Source organism: Benincasa hispida, chromosome 8 (assembly GCF_009727055.1).
Source record: "Benincasa hispida cultivar B227 chromosome 8, ASM972705v1, whole genome shotgun sequence".
Classification (NCBI taxonomy): domain Eukaryota; kingdom Viridiplantae; phylum Streptophyta; class Magnoliopsida; order Cucurbitales; family Cucurbitaceae; genus Benincasa; species Benincasa hispida.
This window is the reverse complement of record NC_052356.1, coordinates 6,891,472-6,908,192: the sequence shown is the minus strand read 5'-3', so window position 1 is coordinate 6,908,192 and position 16,721 is coordinate 6,891,472. Positions and strand designations below refer to the sequence as shown.

The 16,721-nt window shown below is 38.3% G+C and overlaps 2 protein-coding genes across 3 annotated transcripts in view; one reads left to right on the top strand and one right to left on the bottom strand.

The window, feature by feature from the left end:
• Positions 1-6,390, top strand: part of LOC120083336 — a 6,942-nt gene extending 552 nt beyond the window's left edge. The window contains exons 1-5 of one of the 2 annotated variants that reach the window (XM_039039053.1): positions 21-736; positions 986-1,033; positions 1,111-2,250; positions 2,877-3,547; positions 3,657-6,390. In XM_039039053.1, the coding sequence (XP_038894981.1) occupies positions 1,145-2,250; positions 2,877-3,547; positions 3,657-4,675 (2,796 nt within the window). In that variant the 5' untranslated portion in view covers positions 21-736; positions 986-1,033; positions 1,111-1,144 and the 3' untranslated portion in view covers positions 4,676-6,390. Of the gene's footprint in view, positions 1-20; positions 737-985; positions 1,034-1,110; positions 2,251-2,876; positions 3,548-3,656 lie in introns of those variants that run through there. The other variant, XM_039039054.1, reaches the window with a different exon arrangement.
• A 137-nt stretch (positions 6,391-6,527) lies between these two features.
• On the bottom strand, positions 6,528-8,146 carry LOC120083337 (KIN17-like protein). The gene has a single exon (XM_039039055.1). The coding sequence runs from the start codon at positions 7,791-7,793 to the stop codon at positions 6,606-6,608; it is 1,188 nt and encodes a 395-aa protein (XP_038894983.1). The 5' UTR covers positions 7,794-8,146; the 3' UTR covers positions 6,528-6,605.
• Positions 8,147-16,721: the final 8,575 nt, after the last annotated feature.

Here is a 16,721-nt window from a genome sequence, read left to right as displayed (position 1 = left end):
TGTTAGTAGGCTTAAACGTCTAAAAATAATGGTTGTGAAATCATAAGGTTAAATTACAAATTTGATTTATATATATAATTTAGAGAAAGTTAGAACTAGAATTTAGTTTTTATAATTCAGAAAGTTAAAGAATTCATTTCTATGTTTTGATCATGAAATATTCCGTAATAATCTCGACTTGTGGTGTGATAAAATGAAACTTTTGAGTCATAAAGACTAAATTCTAACTTTCTCCAAACGTAAGAACCAAATTTATAGTTTAAACCAAATCATAATAAATCCATTGCTTAGAATTAGTAGAACAAATCTCTTTTCTACAATCAAATCTTTTTGCACAATCAAATTATTATCTAGAGAGAGTAGATTATGGAGATAAAACTCTCTATAATTACATATATGAGTCTTATACAATTCAATAGTCAAGAATTGAAGTATAACTATACTTTTAGCTCTACTGAAATATCATGTCAAACTAAGTATATCTCAACTGGTATAAATTGTTGAACTCATAAAGAAAAAAGGTTTGAAATACGTTTGACGGGTAATGTTATACTCTTAAAAAGGATATTTTATAAATTACTTTCTACAGAGAGAGAAGTAGATTCTAGAGAGAGAGAGAGAAAGTAGAGAAGTACCAAAAACGCAGGGAAGTAGCCATTTTCTAAGGCTTTAAATCCGGGGCTTTGTAAGTTGGATCTTGAGGGATTCAACATAGCAAGACAAAAAGGCAGTGAGGGTAATGCTTTTCTTGACATTGTTTGTTATAAAGAAAAACTCTAATATTATAAGTGTCAACCCCATGTGACATTGAGTGCATTTCTTCATGTACAAACACTCTTTTCTCATATCCCACACCTTTCTTTTTCTCTTTTATACACTAACCCAAAACCTTCTTCCTCTTTTAAGTCTCTTAATTCCTCCCTCTTCTTATTCATATCTCAACTTCCTTCGCAAAACCCTTTCTCATTTCAATATCTCTTCACAGGTTTCTCAGGTGGAAGATATAGTTTTTGCCCCAATCGGAGATTTTAAGGTGAGAAAAGTACTTTTAACTTGGTCTGAGTTTCATTTGAAAGACATGTCTGATATGTGGTTGTGTTGGTGTCACAGGTTGCAGTTGTTTTGAAGTTGTGTCGTGGAGAAGATGGGAATGTTTCGGAATTCTGCGACGGGAAATGGGGATTACTTAGAAGGGATGATCAGTGATTATGTTGGAGGGAAGGGGAAGTTAAGACCTCAAAGAAATTCTTCAACAAAGATTGTTGCTGGTCTCACGTGTCTCCAGTTTGCCTTTGCATTATATGCAACATTTCTTCTGTATTATGTCAGTCCTTCAATAGACTTAAGAACCAAACCAGATTTCTCTTGGGCTACTAGAATTGCTCAACAATGGAGACAGTTCGTAATACCACCCCATGTTGTGGGTCGATACCAAGAACCAACTTCTCTGATGATGCAAGCGGAGTTCAGACCGATCACTCCTGAGGAAGCTTGTGAGAATGAGAAGATTGATTTTGAGCAAAAGAAGTCCAATGATGGGCAGATGATAAAGTTGAAAACAGATCTTTACAATGAGATTCTAGATTTTCAAAGCAAAAGCTTTGGAACTGAGACTCTTCCTCAGCTAATGGCAATGAAATCCAAGTGGGATTTGAGAGGGCCAAACAAGCCAAAAGTTACTGTGATCTTGAACCATTTCAAGAGAAAAACTCTGTGTGCACAGCTTAATTCTTTGCTTCAACAAACCCTTCCCTTCCACCATATTTGGGTGCTTGCATTTGGGAGTCCAAATGAGCTCTCTTTGAAAAGAATTGTTGATAGCTATAACAACTCAAAAATTAGCTTCATTAGCTCAAGCTATGACTTCAAGTACTATGGAAGATTTCAAATGGCCTTACAAACTGAAGCCGATTTAGTATATATTCTTGACGACGACATGATTCCTGGCCGTAAAATGCTACAGATCTTGTCTCATGTAGCAGGGACAGACAAGTACAAGAATGCCGTTTTAGGCAGCATAGGAAGAATTTTACCATTTCGACAAAAGGATTTCACATTCCCGAGTTATCGAAAGTTCCGCTCCAAGGAGGCAGGGCTTTACTTGCCTGATCCTGCTTACGACATCACCGTCAATAAAATTGTGCAGGTTGATTTTCTCTCCAGCTCTTGGTTCTTATCTGCAGAGCTTGTGAAAACACTTTTCATTGAAACCCCCTTCACCTTTGCAACTGGAGAAGATCTTCATCTAAGGTAACTTTACTCCATCTACATTACTGTTTTCTTCACTCCCTTCAATACTGAAAATGAATTGTCATAACATAAATGTGATGAATGAAAGCATTAAAAAATTACAATAGTGGAGGCGAGCAATAAAGAAATCATGCACTATTTCAATGAACTTTCTATAGGGGAATCTGATCACCCAACTCTAGCTTTCAAATTTTCTTACTAATCCACTTTCAAGTCGCCTCTGTATGCTGTTTCCACTACTCATATTTCTCTATCTCCTAATTTGTTTGTATTATGTCACTATTCTAATTATATTAGACACATCTGAGATAGAAAACTCAGAATCTCCAAAGTGCCTTTTCATTATAAAACTAGCCTGCACCGTATAGAATATTTCAATCATGGAGTTCATGTGGAAAGCTTACACGGATTCAGAGATAAAGATAAGAAATGGCAACATTTCAAAAAATTAGTAACTCACTTTTTTCGGTGCAATATGTGCAACAAACAAACACAACACTAGAATAAAAATTGAGAGATTTTCCAAACTGTGTAATAAAACTTCCTCTGTATGAAGCATTATCAGATATGATTTATCTGTCCAGCAAGTTGTGATTAGCTAATTGTTGTAATCCCAAATTATGCAGCTATCAACTTCAAAAGTATAGAAATGCTGGCTCATTTGTTCTTCCTGTAGACCCAAAAGACAGAGAAACCTGGGGTGACAGTGAACACCGGCTGGCTTATGTGTCCGAGACAACCGTGATATTCAAGGACATTGTTCAAGTTCGAGATGATCAATGGTGGAAAGCGCTGTCTACGGGTTATATCACACAATGGGCAGCTATGCATCCACAAAAGATAGATGCTCTATTCTATGCTCATTCTGTTGATGAAGTCAAAGCACTAGCACCATTACTTGAAAAGTTCAGGTCCACTGTTGGCAAGAAGGCTTATATTGTAGTGTCGGGCGGCAACTTCTGCCCATGTGAAGATGCTGCAGCTGCTCTTAAATGGCCGAAGTTGGTTTGTAAAGAACGGAGGTTCAAGATATTTGACTTGGCTATTGGGGCTCTCTCCGGAATATCAAATTCTGAGGTTCCTGTGGTGCAAGCAGTGTATGCTAGTATGAAGGGATTGATCAAAATACATAATCCCAGCGTCGTCATCACCGTGGCTGATGTTGATCCTAATGTGAAGAAGGCTTTGAAAATGGCATCAGAGGCTAACTTGAATGGTACAACACTGATTCTTTTGCCAAGGCCTTCCATTTCAAAAGTTCTTTGGATGGCTGATCTTCGATCAACCGCACTTCCAAGTAAGAATGCCAAGATACTTCTTATTTTTCCTTTTCCTCTGTTTCTCCTGATGGAAACTCTTGTCATGCAACAGCAGAACCCTCATCCAATTTTTTTGTTCCCTTTCAGATTGGAACAAGATGCGGATTTCAATCAACATTATCACACAAAACCGTGCCAGCTCATTAACAAGGCTTCTCAAATCACTCAAAGATGCATATTACCTAGGGGATGAGATACCTATCAGCTTCAACATGGACAGTAAAGTAGATGAGGAAACTATAAAATTAGTTAGCTCCTTTGAGTGGCCCCATGGTCCCAAAAGCTTCAGAAGGAGAATCATCCAAGGAGGGCTAATCCGAGCAGTAAGTGAGAGTTGGTATCCTGCTTCGGATGATGATTATGGACTCCTACTTGAAGACGATATTGAAGTCTCTCCATACTACTACCTATGGATCAAATATGCCCTCCTGGCATATCACTATGATCCACAAATATCTCTCCCCGAGCTATCGTCAATCTCCCTCTACACACCTCGGCTAGTCGAAGTAGTGAAAGAAAGACCTAAATGGAATGCAACAGAGTTCTTCACGCGGATTCATCCAAACACACCTTACCTCCATCAGCTCCCCTGCAGTTGGGGAGCAGTTTTCTTCCCCAAACATTGGAGGGAGTTTTATGTTTACATGAACTCAAGGTTTACAGAAAATGCAAAAGAGAACCCAGTTCAGATCCCCAAATCTAGAACAAACGGTTGGCAAGCATCATGGAAGAAGTTCCTAATCGACATGATGTATTTAAGAGGCTATGTAAGTCTCTACCCTAACTTCCCAAATCAAGCCAGTTTTTCAACAAACCACATGGAACCAGGAGCTCATATAAGTGCCAAGGACAACGTCGTCAAGCACAAGAAGGAAGATTTTGAGGTTCCATTATTGAAAGAGAACTTCGTAAATTTCTTACCGAATGGGAAATTGCCAGCAGCTTCAAGACTACCGTCGCTGAACCTCTTCAATCAACCAGTGTCACTAAAGGGCCTCAAGTCTGCCGGAGCCAAGCTAGGGCAAGACGTGCTGAAATGTGAAGTTTCTGAGATTGTAGCAGTGAATCATGAGACTGGTCTGCCTTCACATTGTGCAAAATTCTGATTCGTTCTTGATGATTCTTTGCTTCTTACCAACAATTCATTTCTGTAATAGATTTGCTGTATTTCATCTCGTCTGTAATTTGGCCAATATAATCTGATCAGTTTAATAAGAAAAGCATTCAATTTCAAGGAGTGAAGTTGGTATTGGAGGTGGAATTTCATCATCATCGTCCAGAACCCACAATCATGAACAAATAACAAGATAAGTTTATTACTCAATAGTGATGTGAACAGTTCTTGAATGAATGGCAACATGAAAATTTAATGCTAACCCTTCTAATAAATAAATCACAAGATCGAAATAAGAATCAAACAGCAGCAACATTATCCTAATGGATTTTGTAAAGAGCGTCCATTCCCACAGCATGGAGGAAAATTTTTCACCATTTGAAGAGACCACTCATCAAAATAAATCTGCCACCTCTATAACCTTTCGTTATTGAGATTAAAAAATCCCAAATTCTCTGCTTTCAGCCACTACCACTTCCTCCTTAAAAATAATGTACGGAAGCCCAAAAAGAAGCTATTTGCTGAAATTGAAACTTCCACATAGGAAACTAAGAAGATTCTTTCAAGGGAGTGGAGAGAGGATAATTCAGGTGCCTATACTATAAAATCATTATTCACCTCTTAAATCACCAATTCACCTAAAATCTTAAGCCGGTGGGTGAAAGTAGATTTAATTACATATCATCTAACACTTCCTTTCACTTGTGGGTACTTAAAAATATGAAAAATGCTCAACAAGTAGAAATCTATATTAATTGGGGAGGAAATAACATCGCAGGGGCTTGAACACAAGACTTCCCTGGACCACCTACTCTGATACTATCTTAAATCACCAATTGATTCAAAAGTTTAAGCTAATGGGTGAATGTAGATTTAATTATATATCATCAAACAACCTCTTTATTTCCATTCTTCAAGGATCATTCACTTGATTACTAAGACTTCGACTTTCTACAAGGCTATCTGGAAGATGAACACTCGTTTTGCATTAATGCAGGAAAATGGTTCAAAAGAGGCACCCTTTGTGTTATTTATCTCCTAATTGATCTATTCTGCAAAAATTTCACAGATGATATGAAATTACAAAAGAAGGGAGGATAGTCAAACACCAAGCATCTTTTTCCCCAGTATAGAATTGGTTCTCTCTAATGTTTTCAATTTCTTATTTGCATGGATGACTGCATCTACACTGCTACTATCTTTATTTGACAGTTTAGTCGGCAATTCTTTCCCAGAGGTCTTCTGGCTCGATGGAAAGAAATCCAATTCCATGCCATTTGCCACTATCTAGATTTCTATCTACCAGATAGAGAAATAATGCAGCAAAATGAAGCAAGGGGGAGAAATACTTCTCTAGATAGAAGAAAGTGATACTTGCAAACCTGTGTCACGTAACAACCAAAAGGATGGAGTTTTGTCTTCTGTGCTGTTAAAAGTATGAGATGTAGCAAGTTAGTGCTATTTGAGATCCTACTTCATATCAAACATAAATGGTGCAAAAGCAAAAACATACTAAACAAAGAACACATTTCAATAGTCTATGGACATATACTTAAAAAGTTTAACTTACAGAACGGATCCTATTGAAGTAAATGTCAGGAACATGCTCAAACAGTCAAACTCAACAACTTCATAAATATTGAAGACCAAGAAACTAGATTTGCTAAATCCATGGATACAGCATACATGAAAGATGTAAAATGTGTGTTCACAATTTATTTGGGATGGGAAAGGGAGGGTGCCCTCACATCAGACATCCCTCTGCACGTCTGCATTTTCCTTTCAAGAAAAAGAGTATCATGTAAAAGAGGTACCAAGCAGAAATATTTGGAAGACATCAAATCTCAAACTAGAACAAACATGCTTAAAGAAAATATTGAGAACAAAATTACAAATAGTGAGTTTTCTATTTTATCTCAAAGTTATGATGTGAGTTTACAAATATCTTCATATTCTACAGCCTTAAGCACTCTGCCATCATACACACCCTTCTCTATTTGAACTTTAGCACAAAACTTATCAGTGTCAACACCCAACAACCTAGCATTTGATCCACGGTACGCCCCATTTACAATCCTTACTAAACCACCAATTTGTGGTATCACTGTTTCTAATTCTTCTTGATCAACTCTCAACACATGCTTGCCATCGAGCATTTCGATCTCTCCAACATATTTATCAATCACTTTTCTTACAACTCCCTTCTGTTTATAGTATCCCTTCTCAGCCAAATCCTTGCTCATGATTTTCACAATTATTCCCTCACAAAGCCAGTAATCCTTCCTATTAAGCTTCTCCTTCTTCATCTCTTCTTCTCTCATCAACGCCTCCAAAGCTGACAAACCACCACCACCCATCTTGTTTTTGGAATTCTCTCCAGATTTCCCCTTGGCAGTCTCATGTGTCTCATCCTCATCAAAAACCACCCTGGAACTCTCTCCTTTCTCCTTCAATTTCGATGATGTTCCCAAAGCAAATCCTAGTTTAACCCCACTATCCAATTTCAACTCTCTCGTTTGTTCAGCCTCCAAAGGCTCAGCAGATACAGAAGCCAAAGGTGCTAATTGCTCAGCCCTCTCAATTTGCTTCTTTATCTCTCTCTCTTGCTTCTCTTCTTCAGCTAAATCTGCCCGTATCCTCTTATTTTTCATTCTCTCTTTAAAAAGTGTCTCTGAATCTCTATCTATGTAAGTAATGAACCAACCCTTGGGAGTTTCCTCTACCTTACATTGCCCAGTTCGACCCAAATGCTTTACAAACTCAGTAAGAGTAGCCCACTGCGTTGAATTCATATGAATATGATGTCTGTCGTTAATGTATTCATTATAGACAACTGTAGCTGCCACACGACTGAATCGATGGCTACGTTTAAGATGCTCCATGAAAGAACTCTCAAACTCTTCAGAGTAGCCTTCAACAATACGATGAGGATTTTGGCCAAAGATCTGCATCTGGCGCTGGTGGCTTTCACTCATACAGTGACATTTAAAGCCATTCTCATCTCGGCACTGCTTTTGACACATCTGACAATACCATCTCAGCTTCTGTAGCCCTTTTGCCTTGATTCTGTTCGCGATTGCTTTAGGGGTTAGAAATTCGTTCTTCCCCATAGAAATTTCTTTTGAGAATTAGCGAATCCCTGGGTAGAGAGAAATGAGGGCTTTTCTATATCTTCAGATTGAGGACAATCCGGTCCTCCACCGAATTGGCCCTGATATCAAAGGAAAAAAAAACCCTAAGCAGCGAGCGACTGGGAGATGGAGATCGGCGTCGAGCAGCTGGGCTGAAGGCGGTAGGCAGTGGCACGGGTTCTGTGGCTACAGCAGGGAGGGAGATAAGAAAGAAAAGGGAGCGTTGACGGCGTTCCGGCAGCGGATGCGGCGGGGAAGGGAGACTAGTAGAGAAGATGACTCGACAGAGGGGGCGGGCGACAGTGGCGAACAAGTTCTTTTGATTTTGGCTGATATTTTTTAAAAGAGAAACAAAATAAAAACATTTTTTAGTTCATATAATTAATAATTTAGTCGTTGAATTTTGATTTGTAACAATTTAATTCTTCTAATTTTAATGATGTAACAATTTAATTTCAAAACTTTGTTATGTAACAATTTAATCTTTCTACTTTTTTTAGGAAAATTGTAGTGGATGGCAATTTTGGATTAGGATATTTAAAGTGTGTGGCATACTTTTCCCATTTTGCAAATATGACACTGTTTAGTATATGAAATGTATCAAGTGTATGGAGTATATCAAGTTTATCGAGGGTTCGAGTGTATATCAGTAGTGTATCAACTATATCGTATATATTATGTGTACCCGTACTTTTTTTATATTTCATAGGTTGGACTTTTTTTTTGTCATTTTTGCAAAAGTAATAAGTCTAAGCTATGAGCTTAATTTTTAAAACTTATTTTACCAAATATGTAAGAAGTCCTTTTTAAAATTTGTACAAAGAGTTTGTATAAGACCGGACCACGAAATATTTAATCTCTCGTTATAAATCTGTAAATTGATTAGATTAATATTTCATAGGATGATCATGTGCGACTCGATCTTAATCCCTAGTAATTTATGAACTCCTGTCTGTGAGGTCAGTCCTTTGATTTGCACAGATGAGAGTGTCTGAGTTGTCGACTCAATAAATCTACCATTTTGGGAACTTGACTAAATGGGGAGTTGGGAACATAACTTCAAAAGATGGAATTCACTTCTTCCTTTATAGGGTAAGTAAACGAGTGGTTCTCTTAATGCTGACTCTAGGACTTGAACAAGGGGCCCATGAAAGACCAAACAATGGGTGTTGTAAATCTCTCTCCGACAATTGAATAAAATTTATAATATTACTTAATCCTATAACTAGTGCTAAGTCTGGATCGATCCATGGGGAAGTGCTAGTGTGAGTTTTTTTGTTAAGCCAATTTCGTAATAGACCGGTAAATGGGGGGGAGGGGGGTTGGGTATGGATAGTGACTAATGCGTGAGAAAAATAAAGGCAATGAGTAAATGAAACCTAGGATTAGGTTTATCTAGTTTCGAGAGCAAGAGGGATATTCCTATGCAATTTCAACCATCGATTTAACATGTATTTGATTTATGCATGCAGAACAACTTGCTTGGCACAACTAAACTAGCCTCCACAGTGGCTGAAAACTAATTTGGAATGAACCAAGCTAGCGCCCTAATTATTAATTAAAGCTGGAAAGTCAAGCTCTAATTAAACTACATGCCCCTAAATATATTGAGTTCGATAACGTCCATATAGAAATAAAAACATGTGCATTAAGCCTTAGGATTCCATTTGTGTTGATCAACCAATTGGATAACCTAATTAATTAACCAAATTATCCTTGAACCTAGATTTAGCATGCATTCTAAGATTCAAGTCCAACCTATAAATCCTAACATACATATTTGATCAATTTATTTACTACTGGGTGATAGAGCTAGACACTCAAGTGCGGACATGACGAAGCTACTAATCGATTAGCAAGGGTAATACATGCTTATAAGGAATAGCTAATGCACAAACATACATTTAAAAATTAAAATGGATACAAAGAAAGCGTTTAGTAATCCTTCATATTAAGCACTTAATCCAACCACAGAAATCTCAAGAAAAATACATGGGTTCTTGCTCCCAAAACTAAATTGAATTACCTCATCAATCCATATATGAACTAAAGAAGAGAGCTCCAATCCATTAGTTACAACTCAAAAAAAAGGTAAAAACCTAAGCTAAGATGCAAGAAATACAAAGGAAAGGAAGAATTTTGAGAGTGACTTCAACCTCTATTAAAATCCCACATGAAAAGGCCATAAATTTAAAGAGATATTTATACACCACACAAAGCATAGCTATGTTTTAGGGAAGTGCTGCTAAGCTGGCTTTTGTCGTCGTAGCGTAAGCCTTCAGAATAGGTACACTAAACTTTATGCTCTCATGAGCGCACGTGCCCTCCGTGTTCATCAAACTTTGGAGCGTAGCTATGCTCTAAGGAAGCGTTGCTATGCTCTCACTAATGTTGCTCTCTGCCTTCAAGTGTAAAGCAAGCATAAAGGGTAGCTTTGCTACATTGTCCTAGGACATTTTCGTAATTGTGCATCCTTGAAGCTCTTGGTGCTCAATTTCTCTTTCGGTAGCTCCAAATCAACCCCGAACGACTCGTAACACTTTGAAATGCATGGTTTGCTTGAATTCCTACAAGAATATATATTTAAACACTTTAAACATAACAAATAAAGGAGATTAAGGACATAAAATAGCTCTTTTCGAGAGTTATCAAATACCCTCAACCTAAACTTCGCTCGCCCTCTAGTAAGATGTAAAAAAAAAAAGGATATGAATCTTATGCTGCAAATGAGTGACTCGAAACTTAAATATGAAGATAACTAAGAATCTACAACAATAAGATCAATCAAATGCATACAATCAATTAAGAAATTCGAAACTAATTCTCTATCCGCTACATGTGTGTTTGTTTGGCCAATCCTATCTAGGTCTTTACTAGCCTGGAAAGGTTATATACAATCCTCAACTCGTTTTTCTCTTACTTTGGCTCAAAACACCAATCATCAAGCAATCCAAACAATCAAGAAGGTAATACTTTAACTAAAGTGCTTGAAAACACACTCGGGATCTCTAAACTTGCATTCCTTTTACTTAGGGACACTAGTTTTCAAACTCCACTGTAGGGAATTGTACTCACTCTTTTCTTGCAAATGTCCTTATTGATCATAGCAAATGACAGCCTTTTTTACTGCTAACCATGCATATACATTACAAAGTTTATATTTTTCGTCATTTGTTTTTTCTTTTTTTCCTTTTTTTTCTTTTTTTTTGCTTTCTTTTTCTTTTGAGCTTAATTATTTCTAAGCAAACATATTCTTTTATTTTCCATAAGTCTCGTATTACAGACCATCATGCAAATACGACTCCCTAACTGATGGAGCCTTTCGGAGTGACAACAAGCATGTGAACCAAATAACTCAATCCTAAGCATTCAAGATCCTAAATAAGATGGCCATGTGCTAAAAAGGGGAAGGGAATTAAGAAAAAATTTTTAATTTGGCCCAAAATTATGCATGCATTTTCATGAATTCTAAGCAATTTGAATAAAGAGTTACCTAAAGCTTATTATAGAAAGTAAGCATCACAATACATGCAATACAATAAACATTGAAGGATGTTGGAACTGAAGGAACTCTTATGCAAGAGTACCTATGAGCGGAAGTAGATCTTTCCAATTCATTGTGACGGAATTTTCATATATACATTCACACATACAAATATGCATTCACAACGCTAAATTACTGGCATTCTTAAAGGATAAATAAACAAGAGACCGAGAGAACATACCAGTTGAAAACTTTCTTCATTTGAAATTTTGCTCTCTCCGCGAACGAACTCCTCTCGCTCTCGCTCGACCAGCAAGTAATCGTCCAACAACACCCCGGTCGTCTACACGAACGACTCCGCACGAACAACAAGAAATAGGGACGACACTACCAATCGTGTACAAAGATCAAGCAAGTGGAAGAAGGGAAAAACTATCATATAGTCAGATGCTTGATCGTTTCGGCGAGGTACACGATCATGTAGTAAAAACTAGGCGATCGTCTATACGATCGTTTAGTTCAGCTCAGGCGCTAAGCGATCGTCTAGGAAATGGTAAGCGATTGTCTAGAGAATGCGCGCGCAGGTGTGCGATCGTTTAGTAAGTTGGCACTATCGTATAGGCTATGAAAATACTAAGCGATCGTTTGCTAAACATTCCGTGAGCAATTATGCGTCTCTCTTGCAAAATGAAAACCATTTTCATTTTATTCTTCAGTTACGAAAACCGAATTCAACTTCCCACTATCTTATGGTTGCAGAGAAAACGTCAGGTAATTATCCTGTAACTATCCAATTAATAAATTAATAAATATAATCACATTATATTCATAACCTATAGTTTGATATCATATATCAACCATAGTGTTTTCTCATCTACTTGATATAAATCATATTTATATCCAATTTCCTCCAAATTAATGTATCTCATACATTTAGTCAATCATATCATATATAATTGACCAGTTCAATTATATCATATATAATCGAACTTCCTTTTGTCAATTTGAACATTTCAAACAGACCCAAAAACTGATTCTCGACTTGTATCCAAGCTACCAAGGGATCCATGCTCGAAGCTCCAATGGTACGTGAATAGTTGACTAAACTCTTTAGCCACAAGATCTACCATCCATTAACTGTCAGGCATTCCACTAAAGACTGACAGCTAAACTTTTCTTATTACATATATATTTCTGTGTCCATCGGATATAACCAATCATGAGTACGATATCCCTTCACAGATGCTCGTAAGTACAGTTGAGCCAATTTATCATTTTGCCCCTGTAGTTACATCTCACTTCTTAAGTACCACTGATCCCTTTAATAAACAATACAACATAGTCCTACTATGTGTGAACACCTCTCGGACCATGAGAATATGCGTGGCGCCACATCGTTCAAGCCCTGGGATTAGCCCTTAAAGGAGTTATCTATCTACTTACCCCTGCTTTGGGGAAGGCGTGAATTCCATCCTGTGTAGCTGAGTTCCCAGCTCCCAAATCAGACGAATTCCCGAAGTGGTAAGTTTGAGTCAGCGACCTGGCAACTCGCACCCATGCAAATCAAAAGACCGCCTTCAATGGCAGGAGTTCCGAAATCACTCAAGATTGAAGTCATGTTACCTATGGTCATTCTAGTGAAGTGAAGTCTCTGTCATGAACGGCGTTATATAACGAGACGTTAACATTTTGCGGTCAGGTCTTATACAAACTCTTTCTATAGGACGCCTCCGCTCGTATGTCTCCTACACAAATGATCAGGATCAGACCATCTGTGAAAAGTCATAACATTTGTAACTATTCCACAAAGCGAGCCGAATCCATAGCATTACCATGATAAGCTTTCCCTTCTATATCCATATACTATAGACCATTTTGGTTATCACATAAGACATGATCCACTTACATGCTTAAGTTACATAATGACAACCAGGGATTTTAGTTTATTGGTTTGTGGTAAAGCAAATAAAACATCAAAATGTGCAAAGTCAAGAAGTGAAATAAATATCATATATTATACATCACAAGCATTCGTACAAACTATTTACAAACTACAAGACACGAGACTTTAGGGAATCATCCCCAACAATCTCCCACTTTTCCTAAAGCAAAGTGGGGTGTACAAAAACAAGTACAAAACAATAAACTAGGGCACAAAGGCCCAGTACAATAAAATCTCCCACTTGCCCTAGTCCAACCGCGGGCAGTCCCGTAGACCCATGCTCTGAAGGTGACCCTCAAACACTGTAGCCATGAGAGCCTTCGTAAATGGGTCAACAACATTGTGCTCCAAAGCGATCTTTATGATGATCACATCCCCTTGATGCACTACCTCGTGGATCAGATGATACTTCCGCTCTATGTGTTTGTCACGCCTGTGACTCCTGGGCTTCTTATAGTTCGCCACAGAACCACTACTATCACGATAGAGGGTGATTGGCCTAGACATATCTGGAACAACTTCCAGTTCTATCAAGAACTTCCTAAGCCAGACTACCTTTTTAGCAACTTCGCAAGCTGCAACATACTCCACGTCCATAGTGGAGTCGGCGATACACTCCTGCTTAGTGCCTCGTCACACTACAGTTCCTCCGTTAAGAGTAAAAATTGATCCTGAAGTAGACTTGCGAGAGTCCTTATCAGTCTGAAAGTCAAAATCCGTGTATCTAGTAAGGATCAAATCCCTAGATCCTTACACGAGCATATAGTCCCTCGTTCTCCGAAGATACTTGAAGATGTTCTTCACTGTGGTTCAGTGACCCTGACCTGGGTTAGACTGATACCTACTAACTATTTTCACAACGTAACAGATGTCTGGTATAGTACAGAGCATCACATACATCAAACTGCCAACGACAGATGCATATGAGACCTGTCTTATCTCCTCAACCTCTCAAGGTGTTTTAGGACACATATCCTTAGACAAAGTGACTCCATGCTTGAACGACAGTAGACCCCTTTTAGAGTCCAGCATCGAGTACTTGAGGAACATCTTATCAATGTACGATGCCTGAGACAGTGCTAGCACTTTGTTCTTACGATCCCGAAAGATCTGTATACCCAGAAAAAACTGAGTCTCTCCCAAATATTTCATTTGGAATTGGGTTGCTAACTAGTGCTTAACTGTAGTCAGTAGACCTACATCATTCCAAATGAGTAGTATATCATCTACGTACAACGCTAAGAAAACTACCGAATCGTTAACGATCTCCTTGTATGCACAAGGTTCATTAATGTTTTGGTCAAAGCCATACGACTTAATCGCAGTATGAAACCGTATGTTCTAAGATCGAGATGCCTATTTTAGCCCATAAATGGAACGATTTAGTTTGCAAACTTTTTGCTCTTGACCTTAGGCAATGAATCCCTCGAGTTGCACCATGTAAATGATCTCTTCAAGATTTCCATTCAGAAAGGTCGTCTTGACATCCATTGCCAGATCTCATAATTATAATAAGCTGCAATGGACAGAAGGATGCAGATCAACTTCAACATGGCAACAGGCGAGAAAGTCTCCTCATAGTCGACTATCTCTACATGGGTATAACTCTTTGCCAAAAGTCGAGCCTTGAAGGTTTACACCTTCCCATCAGCACCCCGTTTGTGCTTGAGATCCACTTACAACCTATAGGTCTTACCTCATCAGGTTGATCTACAAGATCCATACTGAGTTGAAGTTCATCGACTCCATCTCGAGATCCATGGCTTTTACCCATTTATCCCAGTCTATATCCTCCATTGCCTTCTGATAAGACAACAGATCCTCAATGTCGCCATCTGCTACCATAGCAAGGATTTTCTTGAAACCCAGATAACGAGCGGACGGGTCGCAACCCTCTCACTGTGTCGAGGTTCCCTCAACTCTTGAGGTGGAACTAACCTACTAGATGAACTATCATCAACAACTCTTACTGATGAAGCAGGCTCTTCAACAACTCTTGTTGAAGTTTCAGTAGTTTCATTGGAAAGCTCACGTAACACGACTTTACTACGTGGACTATGCTTCATAATATGATCCTCCTCCAGAAAAGTAGCGTTCATGGAAACAAACACCCTATTTTCCGACGAATCATAAAAATAACCCTCTCGTGAACCTTTGAGGTAGCTTACAAAGAGGCATAACCTCGACCGTGGTTTCAACTTCTTAGGGTTTGTCTCAAGCACATGTGAAGGGCAACCCCAAATGCAGAAGTAACATAAAATAGCTTTACGCCCATTCAACAAATTCAGAGGTGTTCTCGCAACATTGAAGGAACACAGTTGAGTATGTAAACCGCAGTCTCCACTGTGAAACCCCAAAAAAAGTCCGGTAAGGAAGCGTAACTTATCATCGAACAAACCATGTCCAACAAGGTTCTATTTCTCCTCTCCGCTACACCATTCTGCTGAGATGTACCCGACGCTGAGAGTTGGGAAACGATTCCATGTTCTATCAAATAGTCCTGGAACCCACAATCCAAAAACTCTCCACCTCGATCTGATCGAAGTGTTTTAATCCGTCTATCCAAGGCATTTTCAACTTTAGCCTTGAACTCTTTGAACTTTTTAAAGGATTCAGACTTCCGTTGCATTAGATAAATATACCCATACCTAGAGTAATCATCAGTGAAACTGATAAAATACTCATAGCCACCTCGAGTTTACACATTCATAGGACCACAGAGGTCAGAATGTACTAACTCGAGAGGCTCTTTGGCTCAATAACCTTTTCCAATAAAAGGTCTTTTAGTGATCTTACCCTCAAGGCTCGCACACTGGTAAAGAATTTTCTCCTAACTCACTTAGAAGACAATTCTTCATCAATCTCTCGACCCTATTAAGAATGATGTGTCCTAATAGAAGGTGCCAAAGTTATGTATTTTCTTTTGGAGAAATTTGTTGACGTTTAGATTGAGTTACGATAGATTTAAACAACTCTGTGTTATTGAGAGAACTTAAGGCTAACGGTCTTAACACATACAAGTTATTTTCCAGATTAGCTGTACAAATTTCAACCCCATCTTTATGAATAAACACTTTATCCACATTAAAAGAAAGCGTATATTTACATTGTAACAGACGCTTTACAGAAATAAGGTTCCTTTTAAGTTCAGGAACAATATAAACATCTTTCAAAACTAGAAACCTATTATGTAAAGATAACTGGATGCCTTCAACTGCCACAGCTGAGATGACATGTCCGGTACCTACTCGCATCATCATCTCAACAGCCTCTAGTTGTCGCTAGGATCTAATCCCCTGAAAAGAAAAACAAACGTGGTTAGTGGTGCCCGAATCAATTATCCAGGCCGAATCATCATTCTCCACTAAACATGTTTCTAGCACAAGTAAATAATATTTACCTCTGCCTTGGCCTTAGCCTTGGCGGCCTTCCTTTCCTTCAGCCAGCGAGAACAATTCCTCTTCCAGTGTTCGTTCTGGTT

Excerpts from the sequence above, each read along its gene's own strand:
- LOC120083337 (XM_039039055.1), bottom strand. The coding sequence starts at position 7,793 with ATGGGGAAGAACGAATTTCTAACCCCTAAAGCAATCGCGAACAGAATC.